Raw genomic sequence first — 17,542 nt, 5'->3', positions numbered from 1 at the left:
TGGGATGAAGCTTTCAGATATTCTCCAGTAAGTTATGCCTTGACCGTGTCTCTCCATCCTAGGACTTGAAGGTTCAGATGACTTCCAAACATCTTAGGAAAAGGAATGTCATGTGAAATGTGTAGCCAAGAGAATCCCTGGCCCCACCCTGGGGAAGTGATGTCAGAAATGGTCGATACATTCAGGTCATGGTGCCAAAGGTGTGAGGGGTTGTTGGAACAGCACCCTTCTCCTTCCGCCCCTCAGGCATCCTTTGGTGGAAATATGAACCCCTTCCCCTCCCATCCCGAACTCCAATTGCTCCTTTTCTTTGATCTCTTAACATTTGTGTAAAGTTCTGGTGTATTTCCCACTCCAAGACACCCCAGTACACTAAAACATTCAAGAGGAGGGCTACCTAGTCCCAGAACCCAGCCCAGGCTCAGCATGGAAGGCCAGTCACAGGAGCAGTGAGTCTGGCTGGCATTGTGGAGATGAATCTGAGACATTCAGGCCATCCTGGCTGACGCCTAAGACGTTCGTTTCACCCGAACCTATGGCTATAAGAGATTTTGACCCTGATTAGAACTGGGAGAACTTTAATGGAGGCACTTGTGTATGAGTTTGGGTTTGACTGGGGAACCAGTTTCTGAGAGTGCTGTGGACGGTGAATTAACTACAGGGACTGTGTTGTCACTGTGCAATGGAGAGGAAGGCACAGGAAAGCTGCTGCTTCTGTGTATCTGGCAATGGGTGTGAAGTTTCTATGGGTCAGCAAGGCCGGCAGTTGGGGAGAAAGCTGGATGTGAAGTAGGGGAGAGCAGAGACAATGGAGTCAGTGGAAGCAGGGTAGACCTGATCCCATGAGGAGGTTCTAGGCCCACACCTCCCTGTCCCACTCCACCTTGACAGTGCAGGTGACTTGTTAGAGCAGGCACACTCTCCCACAGACCTGCTCATGTGTCTGTGTAGGGTGTGAAACTGAACCAGGATTTGGAGAAATTGGGCATGATTTGAGCAGGAGCTTGAGAATACTGCGTGCCCAACTTTTACCTCATACCAATAAGGTTGACTAAAAAACCAGCCCTAGCATGTGCAAGCTGGACAGGATCTCTCACCTTCCAAGCTCAGTGGCTGCCGCTTCCCTTTTGTGTCCCAAACCTTCCAACGATTTTCCTACTTAACTCTAATCTAGAAACATGTAGAAGGGAATTATGGGAAACATCATTATAGTTTAGTCAATGCCATGGGTCCTACCTCTCAAGTGCATCATTGACAGTCACTGTAGCGCTCTCTCTCTCTCTCTCTCTCTCCCTCTCTCTTTCTCTCTCTCTCTCTCCCCCTCCCCCGCCCCGTGTGTGTGTGTGTGTGTGTGTGTGTGTGTGTGTGTGCGCACGTGCGCGCGCACACGCGCGCGCAGTTACCACAGGTGTCTTTGGCATAAACTTTTTCATCACTGTGAAACCCCCTGAAATTTGGACAAAGGGTAAACAAACTTCTGAGGCCTTTGACTTTAATAGTTTGTCGTGAATGAATTATGCTCTTTCATGGTTTTCTTGGAGGAAATATGAGGAGAAAGACAGTAGTAGAAGTAGGCTTTACCTGAATGTCATGTGGAGTTCAGAAGTGTAGGTGATGTGGAAGATGTTAGCTTCCAAACACTCAAGTGGAGTCTCTCCTGCCAAGTGTCAGTGGTGATGGTAGGAAGGATGGCCACATCTGAGACTCCAGTGGTAAGCTGCAAGCTACTGGGGCAACCCAGAGCCAAAGGACTTGTGTGAGGACCTTTAATTCCTGCTAACCCTCCTGCTAACCCAGCCCTGTCCTGTCTCCCCGTGGTGCTGAACAGGTAGCTGCTACAGAGAGCGTAGCCGCTTTCTTCTCTGTGTCTTGCTTCTTAGCTTTCTAATACATTCAAGCATATTAAAACAAAAAGTAATCCAGCATTTCTAGCTGCCCTCCATGGTAGAATTGATCCAGCTTTTCTGTTCGGTATTAGAAAGAGAGTTGGTGTGTGTGTGTGTGTGTGTGTGTGTGTGTGTGTGTGTGTGTATGTGTTACAGGGAAAGTCCCTCTTGTGCAGCTCACTGGTATTTCTGTGGTAGTGTGCTTGTAATACTTTGAAAGCCAGTGGTGGCAGAGCCTTGAAGCCTCACTTCACAGGCTTCAGTAGTGTTGCGGTGCACTCTGGACATGGACAGTTGTGAAAACAGAGAAGTGATTGTACAAAAGTAGAAAATGTTGTGCTACAGGGAAATTTGGTTTTGAATTATGTATTTTATTTTAATAAGTAGACCTTTCAAATATTATGTAGTTATGGTTTTTATCATTTATACCATTTCAGTGGATATTAATTTTAATTAAAATATTTGTTCAAGAGGCCTCTTGCACCTCCTGGTGATGAAGTTAGTGACAGTGCATTATTTCCTTGGACATTGCCAAGAGAATGTGTTCTAACCATGCAAAGATACACATACACACACATCCATAATACACACACACACACACAAAGATGTTAAATAGTTTGGCTTAGCCACGCACATTATTTACACAAGCTAAGACAACATGTGTTATATATACCATAACTATGTAGAATCAATTTGCCGATTAAAATGCATCCATTTAAAACACACACCCATAGTTATCTAAGGAAAGGTCCTGCAGCGGTGGCTGCTGGCTGGGCCATTGACAGTGTAGTGGCCCCTGTGTTGAAGGCCAGACAGAGGTCGGACAGCCTGCTGGGTCCTAGTGAGAAGCCCCACTGTGCTTGACAGGGACACTCAGCAGCAGCCTCAGGACTGCGTGTGAAGGCACCACTTCATCTGTGGCCCTTTCCTGGTTGACAGGGAACTTCTGCATGACATACATCTGTCTTCTGAGTTCTCTTTCCGAGCTATGAATATGGTGATTTTGAGAAAGAGAAAAAGGAAAATCAGTGTTGAACACCGTGTTTCCCTTTCTCATTAGTGTATTTAAATTGTATTTAAATTTAATGGGTTTCATTATGCCACATTCGTGCATGTCTGAGGTAAACTCTCTTTGAGAACCTACCTGGTCATTAGTGATGCTTCTGTATCTGTTGGCTTGATCCCCAAACTCTTGTCTTCAGGTTTGATGGTTTTCCTCTGAGACTCCTAAGAACAGCAAATCTACTTTATTCATCTACTTCCTGGACACACATAGAGGGTGGCCACCTCCAACACAACATGGCAATTCCCCACCCCAGATTCTCTGACAACTTTTTGGCTTTAATTCTCAGCAGCAAAGCTAGATTTCACTGTTAAATTCTTGCCATGCAAGAAGGGACAGAGTTAGCAAGATCACTGGCTGAGAGCCACCACAGTGAGGCCCCAAGTTCCTATGTGGACTCATCACCCTCTGCATGGGCTTCTGTCCTACACCATTCACATTCCATGGCTGTGGATTTCCACCTGTTACATAGATACATTGTATATGTCCCACATGTGTTTACTGAGCTCACATACCAATACACTGTATATGTCCCACATGTGTTTACTGAGCTCATATACCAATACACTGTATATGTCCCACATGTGTTTACTGAGCTCACATATCAATTCACTGTATATGTCCCACATGTGTTTACTGAGCTCACATACCAATGGAAGACACCTTCTGCTTGCAGGCACTGCACTGGGCACTAGGATAAAAGGACCAGGCATTGACTCTGCTCTCGTGGAGTTTTCAGACTTGTTTGAAGACAGAGGTCCATGGCCATTTTAAATGCAGAGGATAGAGGCAGCCGGAGGGCAGGAGGAAAACATTTGATCCTGTCTGGTGGTACAGAGTGGCTGTGGGCTGCAAGAGGTGGAGACAGTGCCTGTGGTCCACACAAGGCCCTCCAGGACCCTCCATCACTCTCTCTGGCTAAGGACGGAGAAGGGATTAGGTGCAGAGGTTCAAGTGCAGTGGATATGTGCTAGTTTTGCACATGAGAAATATTGTATGTGTGTGTGTGTTCTCACAGAGCTCCTGACCGTAATCATTAATGTGATAATAGAGTGATGATTGTGTAAGAAACCCAGTCTAGTGATTGTTGTGTAAAGCAGGTGCTCTGGGAGCGGTTCCTCGGTCCGCAGTGATACCTGGGACTGTATGGCTGACATGTGGGAACTTGCTGTTGAGTGGAAGCTTTTTGTTGAACCTAATGCTCCTCTGCAAAGTAAAATCTACCTCAAAAAATTAAATATGATGGGAAAAAAATAGAAAAAGACTTAGGGAAGAGAAAAATATCAGGTTGACAGTTGGCAATGATTTTCCATTTTCAGAGATAGTGTCTTACACCCTGGTATGCCATCCACACGAGAGTTTGTATATAGCTGGCTACACCGATTTTGAAATGAGAAGAGGCATGAGTGTCTCTGTTCACTATTGAGTGCTGGGTCTGAGCAGCTGCCTCCGGTATTGCGGGACTTGAGGTACAGGTCTGGTGTCATCTGCGGCTCACTTCCCCAGACTGAGCAATCAAACTGCCCCATTCAGCCTACCAGTTTCTGAGGACTTGGCTGTGCAGTCCTGTACCTATCAGAGCCCCCACCCCAGGATCCTGGACAAGATTATCCCCATATCTGCTAGCCTTTCCTTTGGTTAATGCCGTGTTTTCTTTCCTTTGACTAGGAAAATGCCCAGATCATCAGAGAAGTGGAAGTAGACAAAGTCTCTGCACTCTCCAGGGACCAGGTGGCAGCCATCAAGCAGCTGTGGCTGGATCCGGGAATCCAGGAGTGTTACGACAGGAGGAGGGAGTACCAGCTGTCAGACTCTGCTAAGTAGTGAGTACTCAGGCTGCCACAGCTGCTGCCACACTGCCCTTCTTGGGCAGACTCTGCAAGACTTCACTCCCTGTTTGCAGGAGAGGAGGTGGTCTTTCCTGACTCCTGGCTAGGACTCTTAGCACCTTCTATCCTAATTTTCTTTGGGTTCCAAGATGTACCCTAGGGTCAGCACCCACCTTTTCCCATCTAATTAAATTGGAAATTCCCTTAGCAGATTAGATCTAAGTTTTGGTGCTGGAATTATAACTTAAGCAAAGAATACACCTGCCTGTGGCAGTTCCCTTTCTTCTTGCCATATTCCTTTGGAAACCACAGGCAGGAGTAGGCTTTGGTTAAATTAGCCACTGATCTTGTGCTACCCTCTAGTGATGGACATAGGTATCTGCAAGACCAGCACACAGGAAGCTCCGCTGGCTTATTTGGCCCTCTCAGAAAGTCTGCTTCTTACTTATTTTGGATCCATAAAGCTTTAAGCCATCAACCCACTGAAGTTTCTACTGTACACTATCTTGGAGAGATCGCAACATTTCCCTTTTCTAAGACTTCCCAGGACTGTGTGTCATCCGTGGGGTGACTGAGCACACAGATAATTTCTTCTTGAGTTGCTGCTTGTTTATGCTTCTGTAGCTCACTCCTTTCTCCTTCCCCCATATCACTGTCCCTCCTCCCAGGACCATGACGTCCCCACCCCCAAACCACCCGATACTGAGCCAGCTTGAACAGGACAAAGCAACTGTCAGGAAAGGCAATGTTATTTCATGAAGCCTTTAGTGACTTTCTCTAAACATTTGTCCCAGGCAGTGTTCAGTTTGTTCCAGGTTGGCACAGCTGATCCAACTACATCAGCAGGAGAGCATGATGTCAGGAGAAGAAAAGGAACCAGTAAGGTGTTACATTGAGAAGGGAGGAAGGAAGTCTAGGGAGTCAGAGACTGATAGTGCCCCCACCCCCAATTCCCTCCCAGAAGGACCCTGCTGTTACTGGCTCTGTGACAGTGCTGTGGGTTTACATCTATTTGGAGAAAGTTTACCAGAACTGCTGTAGGATTAATTCAGTATAAATGTTGAAAACTGAAACAAGTTCACTGAGAGGCATGCAGGGGTGGCTGGGGAGGTAATTGGAGTTGTACAGAAGACAGTAGCATTTAATAAAGCCAGATAATTGCCAGTCTTGAGAGTTGCTGGATGTGGTGGCACATGCCTGGGATACCAGCACCGGGGAGGTAGGAGCAGGAGGAACTCAACCCAGCCTGGCAAACTGGACTGGACCCTGTCTTTAAAAAAAGTCTACAGTGTAAGTTACTTGCACATTTTCTTGGTTCAGGCCTATGGTTCTCAGCCATCTGCTAGTAATACCTGCATTTTTAGATATGAATTTGTACTGCCCAATGAGTGTACCAGAGAGCATGCTAAGGGCTATGTGACAACCAACCAATGCCCTCTAATCTCAGAAACCGCACAGTCTGCTGGTTCCAATCAATCATCAATCAACCCATCACTGTAGTATGTCTCCCTTATCTCCCATTTATAACTTTTGGGCCACTTTCCAGAGTTCCCAGCAGACCCCCCCCCCCAAACCCACAGATGACATTGTATTCTCTTTTTTTCCTATATGTACATAATCATGATAAGATGAACTTATACATAAGGTATTGTAAGTGCTTTGCAGAAACGAAAAATAAGGTGATTATCTGGAGCACATTGAGTAAAATTTGAGCTATTTGATTATCAGCTATGTGACCCCATGGCAGTTGGTGTGATAGCTGGGACAGCTACTGAGTGACTAGCAGGTGGGTAGGATACACTAGGAAGTATGTTGCATATCTAGGACCAGCAACAGATTTTATCTTGCTACTCAGAATGTCACTGGGTTGAAAACTGATGAATTGTTATCTGTAGCTTTGCAAAACACAACAGTAATAAAAGAAAATGAACTATTTATTTCTGGTATTATTTTCCCATTTCTTACTTTTGGGCCATAAATGGCCATCGGTATTTGAAACCATGGATAAAGGGAAAAGAGTGCTATAAAAGACAAAGTAACACATGGGAGTGGCCCAGGGGTTTGAAGTTAGTGAGTCCATCCCTAGGCTGACCTGTTCATCCCTGGATATTTAGGTTGTGCTAGAGAAAGCAGCAGAACCGCCAACTCCATTGCTGCCTGGGGTCTTCTGTAAGGACTTACAGTAACCAAGCAAGTTTTGAAGACACAGTCTCTAGCCCAGACTGTCCTTGAATTCTCCATGTATTTCAACAGGACACTGAACTTCTGATTCTTCTACCTCTTCCTCCTGAGTGTTGGGATTGCAGGCATGTTCCACCGTATCTGTTGTAGGAGGTGCTGGGGTTTAAACCCAGTGCTATGTGCATGCTAGGCAAGCACTCTAAAAACTGAGCTACACTGCCTGGTGAAGCGTATTTTAAAGACGTTCTTTCATTTGACTTTAGAAAAAAATTTCATGTATTTTAAAGTCAGGACTTTACACAGTCCCAAATAACGTGTGACAAATTTTGAATTGTTTTAGATGTCTCATTTCCCAGTGTGCTTAACAGGAAAATGTTATCTTACTTTGAGGGAATTTTTCCATGGCCTGTTGGACAACCGTGTGTTTTCATAGAAGCTGCTCTTAATTTACTGATCAGAGCCTTCAGAGAACAGTGTCTGCAAGTGTTTCAGCTCCAGAGGGAGAGGTATCCTAACTTGTCGGGAAGTCAGGCTATACCTGCAAATGTTACACCTCTGAAGAGAAAGGCATCCTGACTTGTCGGGAAGTCAGGCTATACCTGAAGCTGGGGGATGGTGGGGGATGGTCTCTCCGCACAGTGTGGCAATCTTGCTCCTCCCTAAAACAGAGCTGTTACAGCTGAGCTCTGCTCCACTCCCAAGAGAGCTTCCCAGTAGTTGTATCCATTTCTTCTCAGCTCTAGCCCAAGGCTTCTGTTTCACTCTGCTAAGGGCGAAATCCCTGCAGAAATGTAGCATTTTACTCCAGCCCTGGTGAAAAGTTGTTACTTCTGCCCAGCTCCCAAGGGAGTTTCCCAGCAGAGGTGTCAGTTCCTTCTACTCTGCTCCCCTAAGGGAGCTAGCTTCCCAGCAGAGATTCTGCTCCATGCTGATGAAAGATGAGCTTCACCCAAAACTCTTTCAAGAGATATATTTGGGAAGGAGGAGTCCAGGAAAGTGTCTGCCTCGCAGGTGGAGAGCGACAGCTGCTCACTGAAGAGTCAGAGGGGCTTACCTAGGGCTTCTTAGGGGAGGAGTTTTCCAGGGAGGGAATTGGTCAGATTTTGATCCCCTTGAGCTTGGATAAACTCAGATTGGCTAGATTTTGTGCTCAGGGATTGGTTGATTTTCCTGCTCAGGAATTAGTTGGTTTCGTTTTCAGTTGGTTGGGGCAGATTTGGCTCTGGTTTCAGGGCCAAGTTTCATTGGCTCTTTTTAGCCTTTTGGCTCTAGTTTCAGGCCCAGGGTGGATTTCTTTCACTGGCTCTGGTTTCAGGGCCAGAGTGTATTTCTTTTACTGGCTCTGGTTTCAGGGCCAGGGTGGGTTTCTTTGGCCAGCCCCTTTACCCTACAGTGTCTACTTTCTGTAACATTCTTGTATGAAGGCAGGTGGGCAGGTCTGTTGGGTAAGGGCCAGTGTCATCTCCTACCTCCACAGCCTCTAGGCTGCTGCTTCCTTCATGGTCACAGAGATGATGCAGCTGGGATCTGGATGGAGTGACCTGCATTCTCAGAAGGCTCGCAGATGTGCTTCTTAGTCCTGAGATCTTCAGAATGGTCTTGGGAGGAAAGAGGCCTAGCATAGTCACCTTTGAATGTTACTGCTGGCCTCCAAGTCTTGTGGGGGCTCTGTGGTTAGCGAGGACTTCCCTTGAGCAAGGAAAGCTATTTTTCTCTCTTACAATGGAGTCTCAGCATCTCAACTCTTTCATATCTCAGTTACCTGACTGACATTGACCGAATCGCCATGCCCTCTTTCGTGCCAACACAACAGGATGTGCTTCGTGTTCGAGTGCCCACCACCGGCATCATAGAGTACCCATTTGACTTGGAAAACATCATCTTTCGGTAAGTCTGTCTCTCAGACAAAGGCCTTTAAGGATCAGTCTATTCAGGGGGAACATCTTGAGGTGGGGTGTTAGGTGTGTGATTCCTAAGCAGCTCTTAGGTCTAGATAACCTTCTGGGGTCTCAAGCTCTACAACAGAGGGATTTCTGGGCTCTTCCTACCAGGGGAAAGCCTTATGTGTAGTCACACAGATGGGCACTCCTGTGACCACACAGTCTACTGAAGTCTTTTTCCTAATGTTGAATAAGATTTCTCTTCCCCTTATTACCTTGTCTGAGATTTATCCTTAAAGAAAAACCATGAATATAAAAGTGTATATTAGGCTGGAGAGATGGCTCAGTGGTTAAGAGCACCGACTGCTCTTCCAGAGGACCCGGGTTTGATTCCTAGCACCCACATGGTAGCTCAGAACTGTCTGTAATGCCAGTTTCAGGGGACCCTACACCCATGGCAAAAATGCCAATGCACATTAAAATAAATTTTAAAAAAGTGTGTATTAAGTTTATAATATATATGGAGTACTTATAGCTGTGTAAAATGTATGCATGTCTATTTATAACACTCTTAGGATGAACAAACAGATCTTTACTGAACTTTGTATTTGAAAAATAAATAACAGGTCATTTACAAAACACTGAAAATTTCAAAGAGCCCTTATAAATTATTTTGTGTATATGTGTGTGTGCCTCAGTGTATATGTATGTATACCAAGTGTGTGCAGGGACCCTTGGAGATGATGAGGGCATTGGATCCCTTGGGACTGGAATTATGGGTTGTAATGAACCACCATGTGGGTGCTGGGACTGAACTCAGGTCCTTTGCAAAAGTAATGAGCTCTTAACCACTGAGCCACCTCTCCAACCCCTCAAAGCTCTTATTATTCCTCTATCCTTTCTGATGATGATCATTATACACATTTTAGCCCTCCCACATCTAATCCAATATTACAGTTCCGTATTAGCACTCCTTCAGTGCTGTCACACAGGGGATGGGGTGGTGGTGGTATAAAAATACTCTCTGCATTTTTGTTATATATGTCTAATTTAATGGTTGTTCTCTCCTGGGCTGACCTATGGATTTAAACCTTTTCAACTTTGAAGGCTGCTTGCAACCTCCCAAACACCTCAGAATGAGAGTTTGACAAAGCTTTAGTGAACAGGTTTTGCCTTTCCAGAGCCATAGAACTGGGTTTAAATGCCTGCTGGTGATACCTTGCAGCTTGTGGCATCGCCCCCATGCAATCTTTCTGAAGAATTCTGATGCTTGAAGTTGAGATCTTTGTAAAATGTCTTCATGCTAAGTCTATTGATATGTGTGCTTTCTATCCTAGCTCTATTCCCCTCTGCAACACGAGGCAAGCAGCATGCATTTAACATTGCAGGCATGTCTGCACCCCTAGAATCTGACTCAAAGGCACCCTTCTAGATGGTAGTATTAGGAGCCTCAGTGAGCCTATGGACCATCTAGCCACACTGGTTTGGGGTCTTCAGAAATTGGTGTGTGGATGGGGTGAGGGTGCAGGGGTGGTGAGTGTGACCTGGCAGCTAACGTGCACTATCTGACCCATAGAGTCTGCCATAGCATTAGAAAAAATATTTGCACTAACACTTAAAACAGAGATGTTTTACTTAAAACCTACTAGGTTTCCCTAAAATACCCACAGACCTGGTAATAGTGAGCCTGCATTTTGTCTAGCAACAGTGGGCCTCAGTGACATGGCAGAGGGGTGGCTCAGTGGCTAAGAGAGTTCAGCTACCAGCACCTACATTGAGTGGCTCACAGCAGTCTGTATGTAACTCTAGCTTAAGGGCAGCCAATGACCTGTTCTGGTCTTGAGGCACCTGCACTCATGTACTTGTGACACACACACACACAGCCCTAAAAAACAGAATACAAATTATACATTTAAATATAGGACCAGAAGAAAGCAGAGGTACCAGGAAGATGGCTTGCCTTTGTCCTTTTTGTGTCCTAGGACTCCATATGGGTGGCTGGAGTAAAGGACTTCTGTAGCAAGTTCTTACCCAGTATCTCCAGGCAGGCTCCATCTGAGTCTTTTGCTTGGAAACCACCAATAGTTCTCCACTGCCCAAGGCACCACTGTTCTAACACACTAACCTTAAGAGCTCCTTCCCTCTAAAAATCACCGAGGATCCTAAAGCTACTAACTCCATGGTGTAATGGCTTGTGTCTCTCCCCTTGGAGTTGTGCATTCCAACCTCTGACCATCCACTTCTGTTGAGCAGGATGGTGGATGTTGGTGGCCAGCGATCTGAACGACGGAAATGGATTCACTGCTTTGAGAGCGTCACCTCCATCATTTTCTTGGTTGCTCTGAGTGAATATGATCAAGTTCTGGCTGAGTGTGACAATGAGGTATGCTGGGGGTTTGGACCTTAGAGGCATGCTGTTAAGGGTGGGGTTGGGGGTGAGAACTGTGGAAGACAGTCTTATTTCTTCAATTTTCAAGCTAGCCTGGTGAGGAAATAGACTTTCTTTCTCCAGCCAGCACTCAGGTGTTTGTTGCTAATTCAACCTACTGGTGCTCTGAAGACCCATTTCCAAAGTCCCCTGTAACTTAAATACTGTCACATGTCACTTAACCAAATCCTGAGATAGACATCATTAGATTTCAGAGCCAGGTTTGGTGGCACATGCCTTTAATCACAGCACTCAGGAGACAAAGACAGGCAGAGGCCAGCCAAGGCTACATACTCTTAAAACCCAAACCAAACAAGACAAGAAACAAACAAACAAACCGGAGACTTAATCTTTATGTGACTAACTTAGATGATGCAGCCTACCGCATACCAAGAGTCGTGGACCAGAACTCTGGATCCAATGTAGTTGCCCAGTAGAATTTCCTAAGGAGCCTTAGGAAATTAATTGATTAAGTGGCTTAGTTGATTGATGGTGGCTATGGTCTGAGAGCAAGGATGTTCACAAAGATCCCCAAAGTAAATGTGATGGTCATGAAAGATGGAAACCAGGAAAAAGCAGATAGTCCTGGGACTGGGTCAGGGGTGCTCAGTTTACCAAGCCAGCCCTTAGAAACTGTTTAAAAATCCAACCTGCACACAAAGATGAGATTCTTACTGCTGGTGGCATGTTGGAAAAATACTGCCTTTTGGGTCCTGCGTTAGTTATATTTACTGGGTTCCAATGGGGTTAGTTTCATTTCTAAGTCCCTTCAGAGACCCTAATACATGCAATTATTGTCTAACAGTTCTCCCTGTCCCACTCCTTTCAAAACTGGGTCTTGTGTAGCCTAAGCTGGCCTCAAACTAGCTATGAAGCAAAAGGTAACCTTCAGCTTCTGATCCTCTAGCCTTACACCACACCTCCTATGTTGGGATTATACCTGTGTGCCACTGCATGGATTGAATCCCCAGCTCAAGTGATACTGTTTCTAACGTAACATCTGAGCAGACGCCTCAGCCTCCAGAGGATGGCACTCCCAAACTAGGTTCCTAGCTGAGTTTTCAGGGCAGAGGCGCCTAGCATATGGAACAGCTCAGTAGCTACCTGAGATTGCATCTGTAATTACTCCCCTGCAAGGGTCTCTTTCAGGGCATCTGGGGCTGATCCAGCCCAGGCAGGTACCATGCCTCTTACAAAGCTGCAAGGCGCTGGCTCTGACAGAAAGTGACCAGGACTGTCCGTTATTTTGTGAGGTTATTCTCTGAAGAATACCAATGTCCTCCTAAATGATCTTTTTCTCTGAACCTAAGCAAGATTTCTTGGCTCTTGTTTTAAGGACATGGATGTCCATCATCAGTGTGTTGCCCAGGATCAGGCAATGACCCATGAACAAACCGTATCTTGTACCTCTTGAGTGAACGCTGCTCTCTGAGGAGTGTCACTATATTAGCTAATTGATGGAGGGTGAACTCATTTACTTGTGCTGTCAGAGTAACAGTGGCTGCTGCCTAGCTCTCCCAAGTAGAATTTCAAGAGAGAGAGTTCTCAACATAAAAAACAAAACAAAACAACCAGGAATTCTTAAGAGTTACTTGTGGTATTTCTCAGAAGAGTCAAAGGATTGGATGCTCAATGGACCAGAAGACCAGTCCAATATTCTTAGAAATTAAATATATTCATCTCTCCTAAAAAAAAAAAAAAAAAGAATCACAGGTGTTTGGGGAGAATGTAAATAGTTGCTATTCCTGCCCATTCCTTCCAGGCATAGATGCGCATTGGATCCACAGCATTTTTTTCCTTTGGAGATAAAGAAAATTCTAGGCTTTAGAGAATCTTTAAAAGTGGATGAGTTACTTCTCTGATAATTCTTTCCATAGATGTGGGCTTGTAGGGAAGTAGATTCATGGTGCATTCCTTTGGAGCATGTGTGGACCTTTGGCTTGATGGTTCCTTCCTCCTCTAAAGGAAAATTCTTGCTTTTTTCCTTAGAAATACTTGAGAAAATGCTGTGTAGAACAATAGTTGTCACAATATACAACTTGTTTCTCAGTTATCTGCCCCCTCAAACTTGAGAGCTTTTAGTATTTTCTTTGAAATGTGTTAAAATTACTGTTCTTAATTGTCACAGGACTCGAATCTCTATGGGTTTGGGAAAGTTAAATTTTTGGGATGCTATGCTCATCCACCAGATTGGGACAACATCCATTTGTAAAGTGTGGCTATGGTGCTCTGCAATGTTAGTTCCCTTAGGACCAGAGTCTAGCACACCCGAGGGCTCAGGGTTGTGGCCCTCCTGGAAGAGCTTTCCTTCCTCCTGTGTTCTCGTACTCGTGAGGCTTTCAGAAGCACACTCCCACTTGAAGCTGCTATCTCACCACCTGTTAATCAGTTACAGAACACGAACATCTTATCTAACAACATCAACTTTTTGCTTCAAGTTGCACAAGAGCCTTGTTTAGGGCAAGAGAAGAGTTAGTGCTCCAAAGAGGATGCCGAGAAAGTCATTAAGTCAGGTGTGTGTGTGTGTGTGTGTGTGTGTGTGTGTGTGTGTGGTTGGGGCAAACAGAAGCAAGTCTGGTGGACTGACATCCTTGCCATCATAACATTTTAGGAGCAGTGACCCTAAGGGGAGAGGACTGTGGATGCACCCAGCCTTCTAACATGCTGTTTCCAAGTCTTGCTTTTCTTTCTGACTTATCCTAACTATGTTTCTCACTAGAACCGTATGGAAGAGAGTAAAGCCTTGTTTAAAACCATCATCACCTACCCTTGGTTTCTGAACTCATCTGTGATTTTGTTCTTAAACAAGAAGGATCTTTTGGAAGAGAAAATCATGTACTCTCATCTAATTAGCTATTTCCCAGAATACACAGGTAAGTATCTAGAGAACATTGCTCTCACACCAACCTTGTTGACTTCTTCACCTGCAGCAGGCTCCAGCCTTCAGTATGGCTTTCTGGGGCCTCCCTGATGGGCTCTCACAGTCCCACTTCAAATTATACTTCTCACTGCCCCGATGATGTTTTCACTTAACACCTGCCACTACGAGGGTCTGAAATGCATTTGCCAACTCATGTGGCTTACTCCACTTGGCTGGTCAGGCCCCAACTCAAGTGCCTCACCTTGGAAACCCTTCTGACCCTCCTGTACCCATCTACAGCTTGCACTAGTGTGCCACCCCCTCTCTGTTGCCCTGGCAGCTGGGGCATTCTGCTGCATATGCATTTCCCTGGCAGAGCTGGCTCTCACAGCTTCAGTCGGAGTACATGCTGCTTTGGGGGATTACAGGTTATCTGCTTCTCAGTCACAGGGTGGTGCTGGAGTCTTCCATGTATGCAACCTGCTCAAGGCAGGGCAGTTGTCATGCTTGCTAATCACTCCCAGCACAAGAGGTCTCAGTATGCTCTTGACATTGATACTTACATGTTAGTGTTTCAGCATACCCTCCCCCCCCATTCCTTTGATTAAACACTCTGGCAGTACAGAACCGTCAGACTCTAAAGTCAATCTAATGACACCAGTTTCTGCACCACACCCCTCCCCCAGCCCACAGCTGCCTGTCTGTACAAGTTAGTGGTTAGAAAACAAAAGTAGGCCACTATTTTTAGACAAACCACTTTACAGTACAATTTTTAGATACCAGTAGACACTTTAAAAAGACCAAACACTGAGCTAGGGAATGGCTCAGTTGGTAAAAACATTTTCCTTGTAAGCAAGCATAAGGACCAAGTTCAATCTCCAAACTCACCTCAAAAAGCCAGGCATGATCGTGAGAATTTGTAATCACAGAGCCAGTGGCAGATCACTGGGACTTGCTGTCCAGCCAGTCTAGCCTAGTTGGTGAGCTGTAGGCCAGTGAAAAATCTTATCGATGGAGGTGCATGCATTCCTGAGGATAACATGAAATTGTTCTCTGGTCACATGCATGTACACATGCACACACTGCATAAAATGGAGAATATTTAAAATTATTTTATAGATTCATGTGAAATTAGTAACTACTCCAGGTAAACTTTCCTTAGATATGAAGTACGATTGATTAAGAAGGATCCCAAATAAGAACAGTAATACTAAAAAGGATTGTGGGAGGACATGGTGGTGAGCTGTATCTTCTATTCCTTTCATGACCAGGACCAAAGCAAGATGTCAAAGCTGCCAGGGACTTTATCCTGAAGCTGTATCAAGACCAGAATCCTGACAAAGAGAAAGTCATCTATTCTCACTTCACATGTGCTACAGACACTGAGAATATCCGCTTTGTGTTTGCTGCTGTCAAAGACACAATCCTCCAGCTGAACCTTCGGGAATTCAACTTGGTGTAAATGGTGTGGTGCACTCCTCCCAGACAGAGGGTGATCTCAGCTCTTCCCACCTGTTCCACAAGTGCTTCAGACCACCTGGGCCAGGCTCCAAGGACATTATGTAGCCCATAAGGACAGAGATGGGTAGTGTAACTTGAAAGAGATTTGCTTTACCAGCCCTTTTAAGTCTCTTTAATTCTTGATCGTCTTTTCTTTTCTTACTGTTTGGATATAAGGTCAGGCATAAATTTTGAGTTTGGTAGTTTATAGAATTTTAGAAGGCCACTGTGATCCCCCCCTTCTTTTTTAAACTATAAGTGTTCAACAGCTATTAAAAATCACATAACAGAGGGGACTTGTTAATTTACAGATCATGCCTTCAGACCTCTAGGATTGATTTGGGTGACTAAAACATCTTAATAAGCATGATGGTTTTTAAATAAACCTTAAAAGACATTTCTAACATTTCTTCCCCTCATCAAACATTCTATCACACAATCAAAGACTTCTATGCCCCACCTCCTTTGTTTTAATTTTTTTCATTTTAAAGATAGGGTCTTAAGTAGCCCAGGCTGGCTTCCAATCCACATCTGCTATGTAATTGAGTATGGCCTTGATCCTAATGCCTGGACTTCCCAAGTGTGTTGGAACTGTGGGTGTGTGCCACCATGCTCAGCTTTTTTTTTCCTCCCTCTTTCTGTGACAGCATCTCAACTATCCCATGCTGGTCTCAAACATACTATGCAGCTGAAGATGACCTTGAATTTCTGATTCTCTTGTCTTCATATACATAACCTATTTAAAGCAGGAGAGTTTTCACTCTATTGCTAATTATTCCTGACATTAAGAGGTCTTAAACTGTATGATTTTGACAATGATATTTACAGGTTAGTAAGTGTTGGAATGTATGTGCCACCACTGTCAGTTTATGTGGTGCTTGGGATGGAACCCAGAGCTTTGTGCATGCTAGGCAAGCATTCTGCCAACTGAGCTATACCCCCAGCAAAGATTTCTTTAAAAAAAAAATTAATTCATGTCAACTTTCTAAACCAAATTAATATTATCCCAATATCTAATTTTGTCACAATTTGGTGGTGAAGCCAACACTGAGATAGATGATAAATGGGCTCTAGATAGTGCATGTGTGTATCTTAATGCATATGGCCAGGTCTTATAAACTTATGGAATGGCTAAAGCATAACTTGTTTAACAAATGCCATGTAAGCCTTGCCAAAACTTTGATGGTAATCACAAATCTGCTATGTTTGAACTGTGTATGCTGTGCCTTTCTGGATATTGAGAATATACTGTTCTACCAGCAGCACTGATGATGTATTTCTTGGAGCTTGTGGATGATGGTTTTGTTCAAAAGAAAAATGCTACAGCCTTACCAACAACTCAGCAGCTTTCATATTCCCCCCTTTTGAAATAAGTCTTCATTTATGTCTGTATGCTGGAGATCCTGCTCAGTAAATAATGCAGATTCTGATCCCTAGGAAGTAGAGTGCTTCAGACTAAAGGCTTTGTTTCTACTGCTCACTGGGAGCTACGTGTGCACTTAGGGTGTATCTACCTCTTACTAATCTTCAAAGGGTTTCCACCTTAAAATGGTTCAGCTTTTACAACAGTGAGAAAGTGACATATATCCAGTAGCAACTGAACTTTGAATTCTGATCCATTCTCAGGCTAATAATTTTTGGCCTGGTACTCTTTTGAGATACTGCAAGATGCATCTCCTAGTCAGCCATACCAACACGAGAGGAAGCAATATCTTCTCTGTGGTGCACTGCTGGATTGCACGTTCTAGAAGGTTAGTATATTATGTGCATTTTCATCCTCAATGCTTTCAGTCACTGTGGGTTTACTTAGTTGAGTGTGTATAAACATTCTCAGATTGGCTACATTTGTTACAGAACCACATGGTTGAACTCCTAGAGCTGAACTAAGCCTTTCTTACACCCAGTTACTGGACCT

At 44.6% G+C, this 17,542-nt stretch overlaps 1 protein-coding gene across 1 annotated transcript in view; it reads left to right on the top strand.

Annotated features, from left to right (window-relative positions):
• Gna14 (G protein subunit alpha 14) overlaps window positions 1–16,889 on the top strand; it is a 162,203-nt gene extending 145,314 nt beyond the window's left edge. The window contains exons 3-7 of the mRNA XM_059260031.1: window positions 4,618–4,772; window positions 8,718–8,846; window positions 11,093–11,222; window positions 13,987–14,140; window positions 15,399–16,889. Coding sequence (XP_059116014.1) covers window positions 4,618–4,772; window positions 8,718–8,846; window positions 11,093–11,222; window positions 13,987–14,140; window positions 15,399–15,589 — 759 coding nt within the window. The 3' untranslated portion in view covers window positions 15,590–16,889. The remainder of the gene's footprint in view (window positions 1–4,617; window positions 4,773–8,717; window positions 8,847–11,092; window positions 11,223–13,986; window positions 14,141–15,398) is intronic.
• Window positions 16,890–17,542: the final 653 nt, after the last annotated feature.

The sequence above is a fragment of the Peromyscus eremicus genome, chromosome 1 (assembly GCF_949786415.1).
Source record: "Peromyscus eremicus chromosome 1, PerEre_H2_v1, whole genome shotgun sequence".
In the NCBI taxonomy this organism is placed as follows: domain Eukaryota; kingdom Metazoa; phylum Chordata; class Mammalia; order Rodentia; family Cricetidae; genus Peromyscus; species Peromyscus eremicus.
This window is presented reverse-complemented; position numbering and strand designations above follow the sequence as displayed.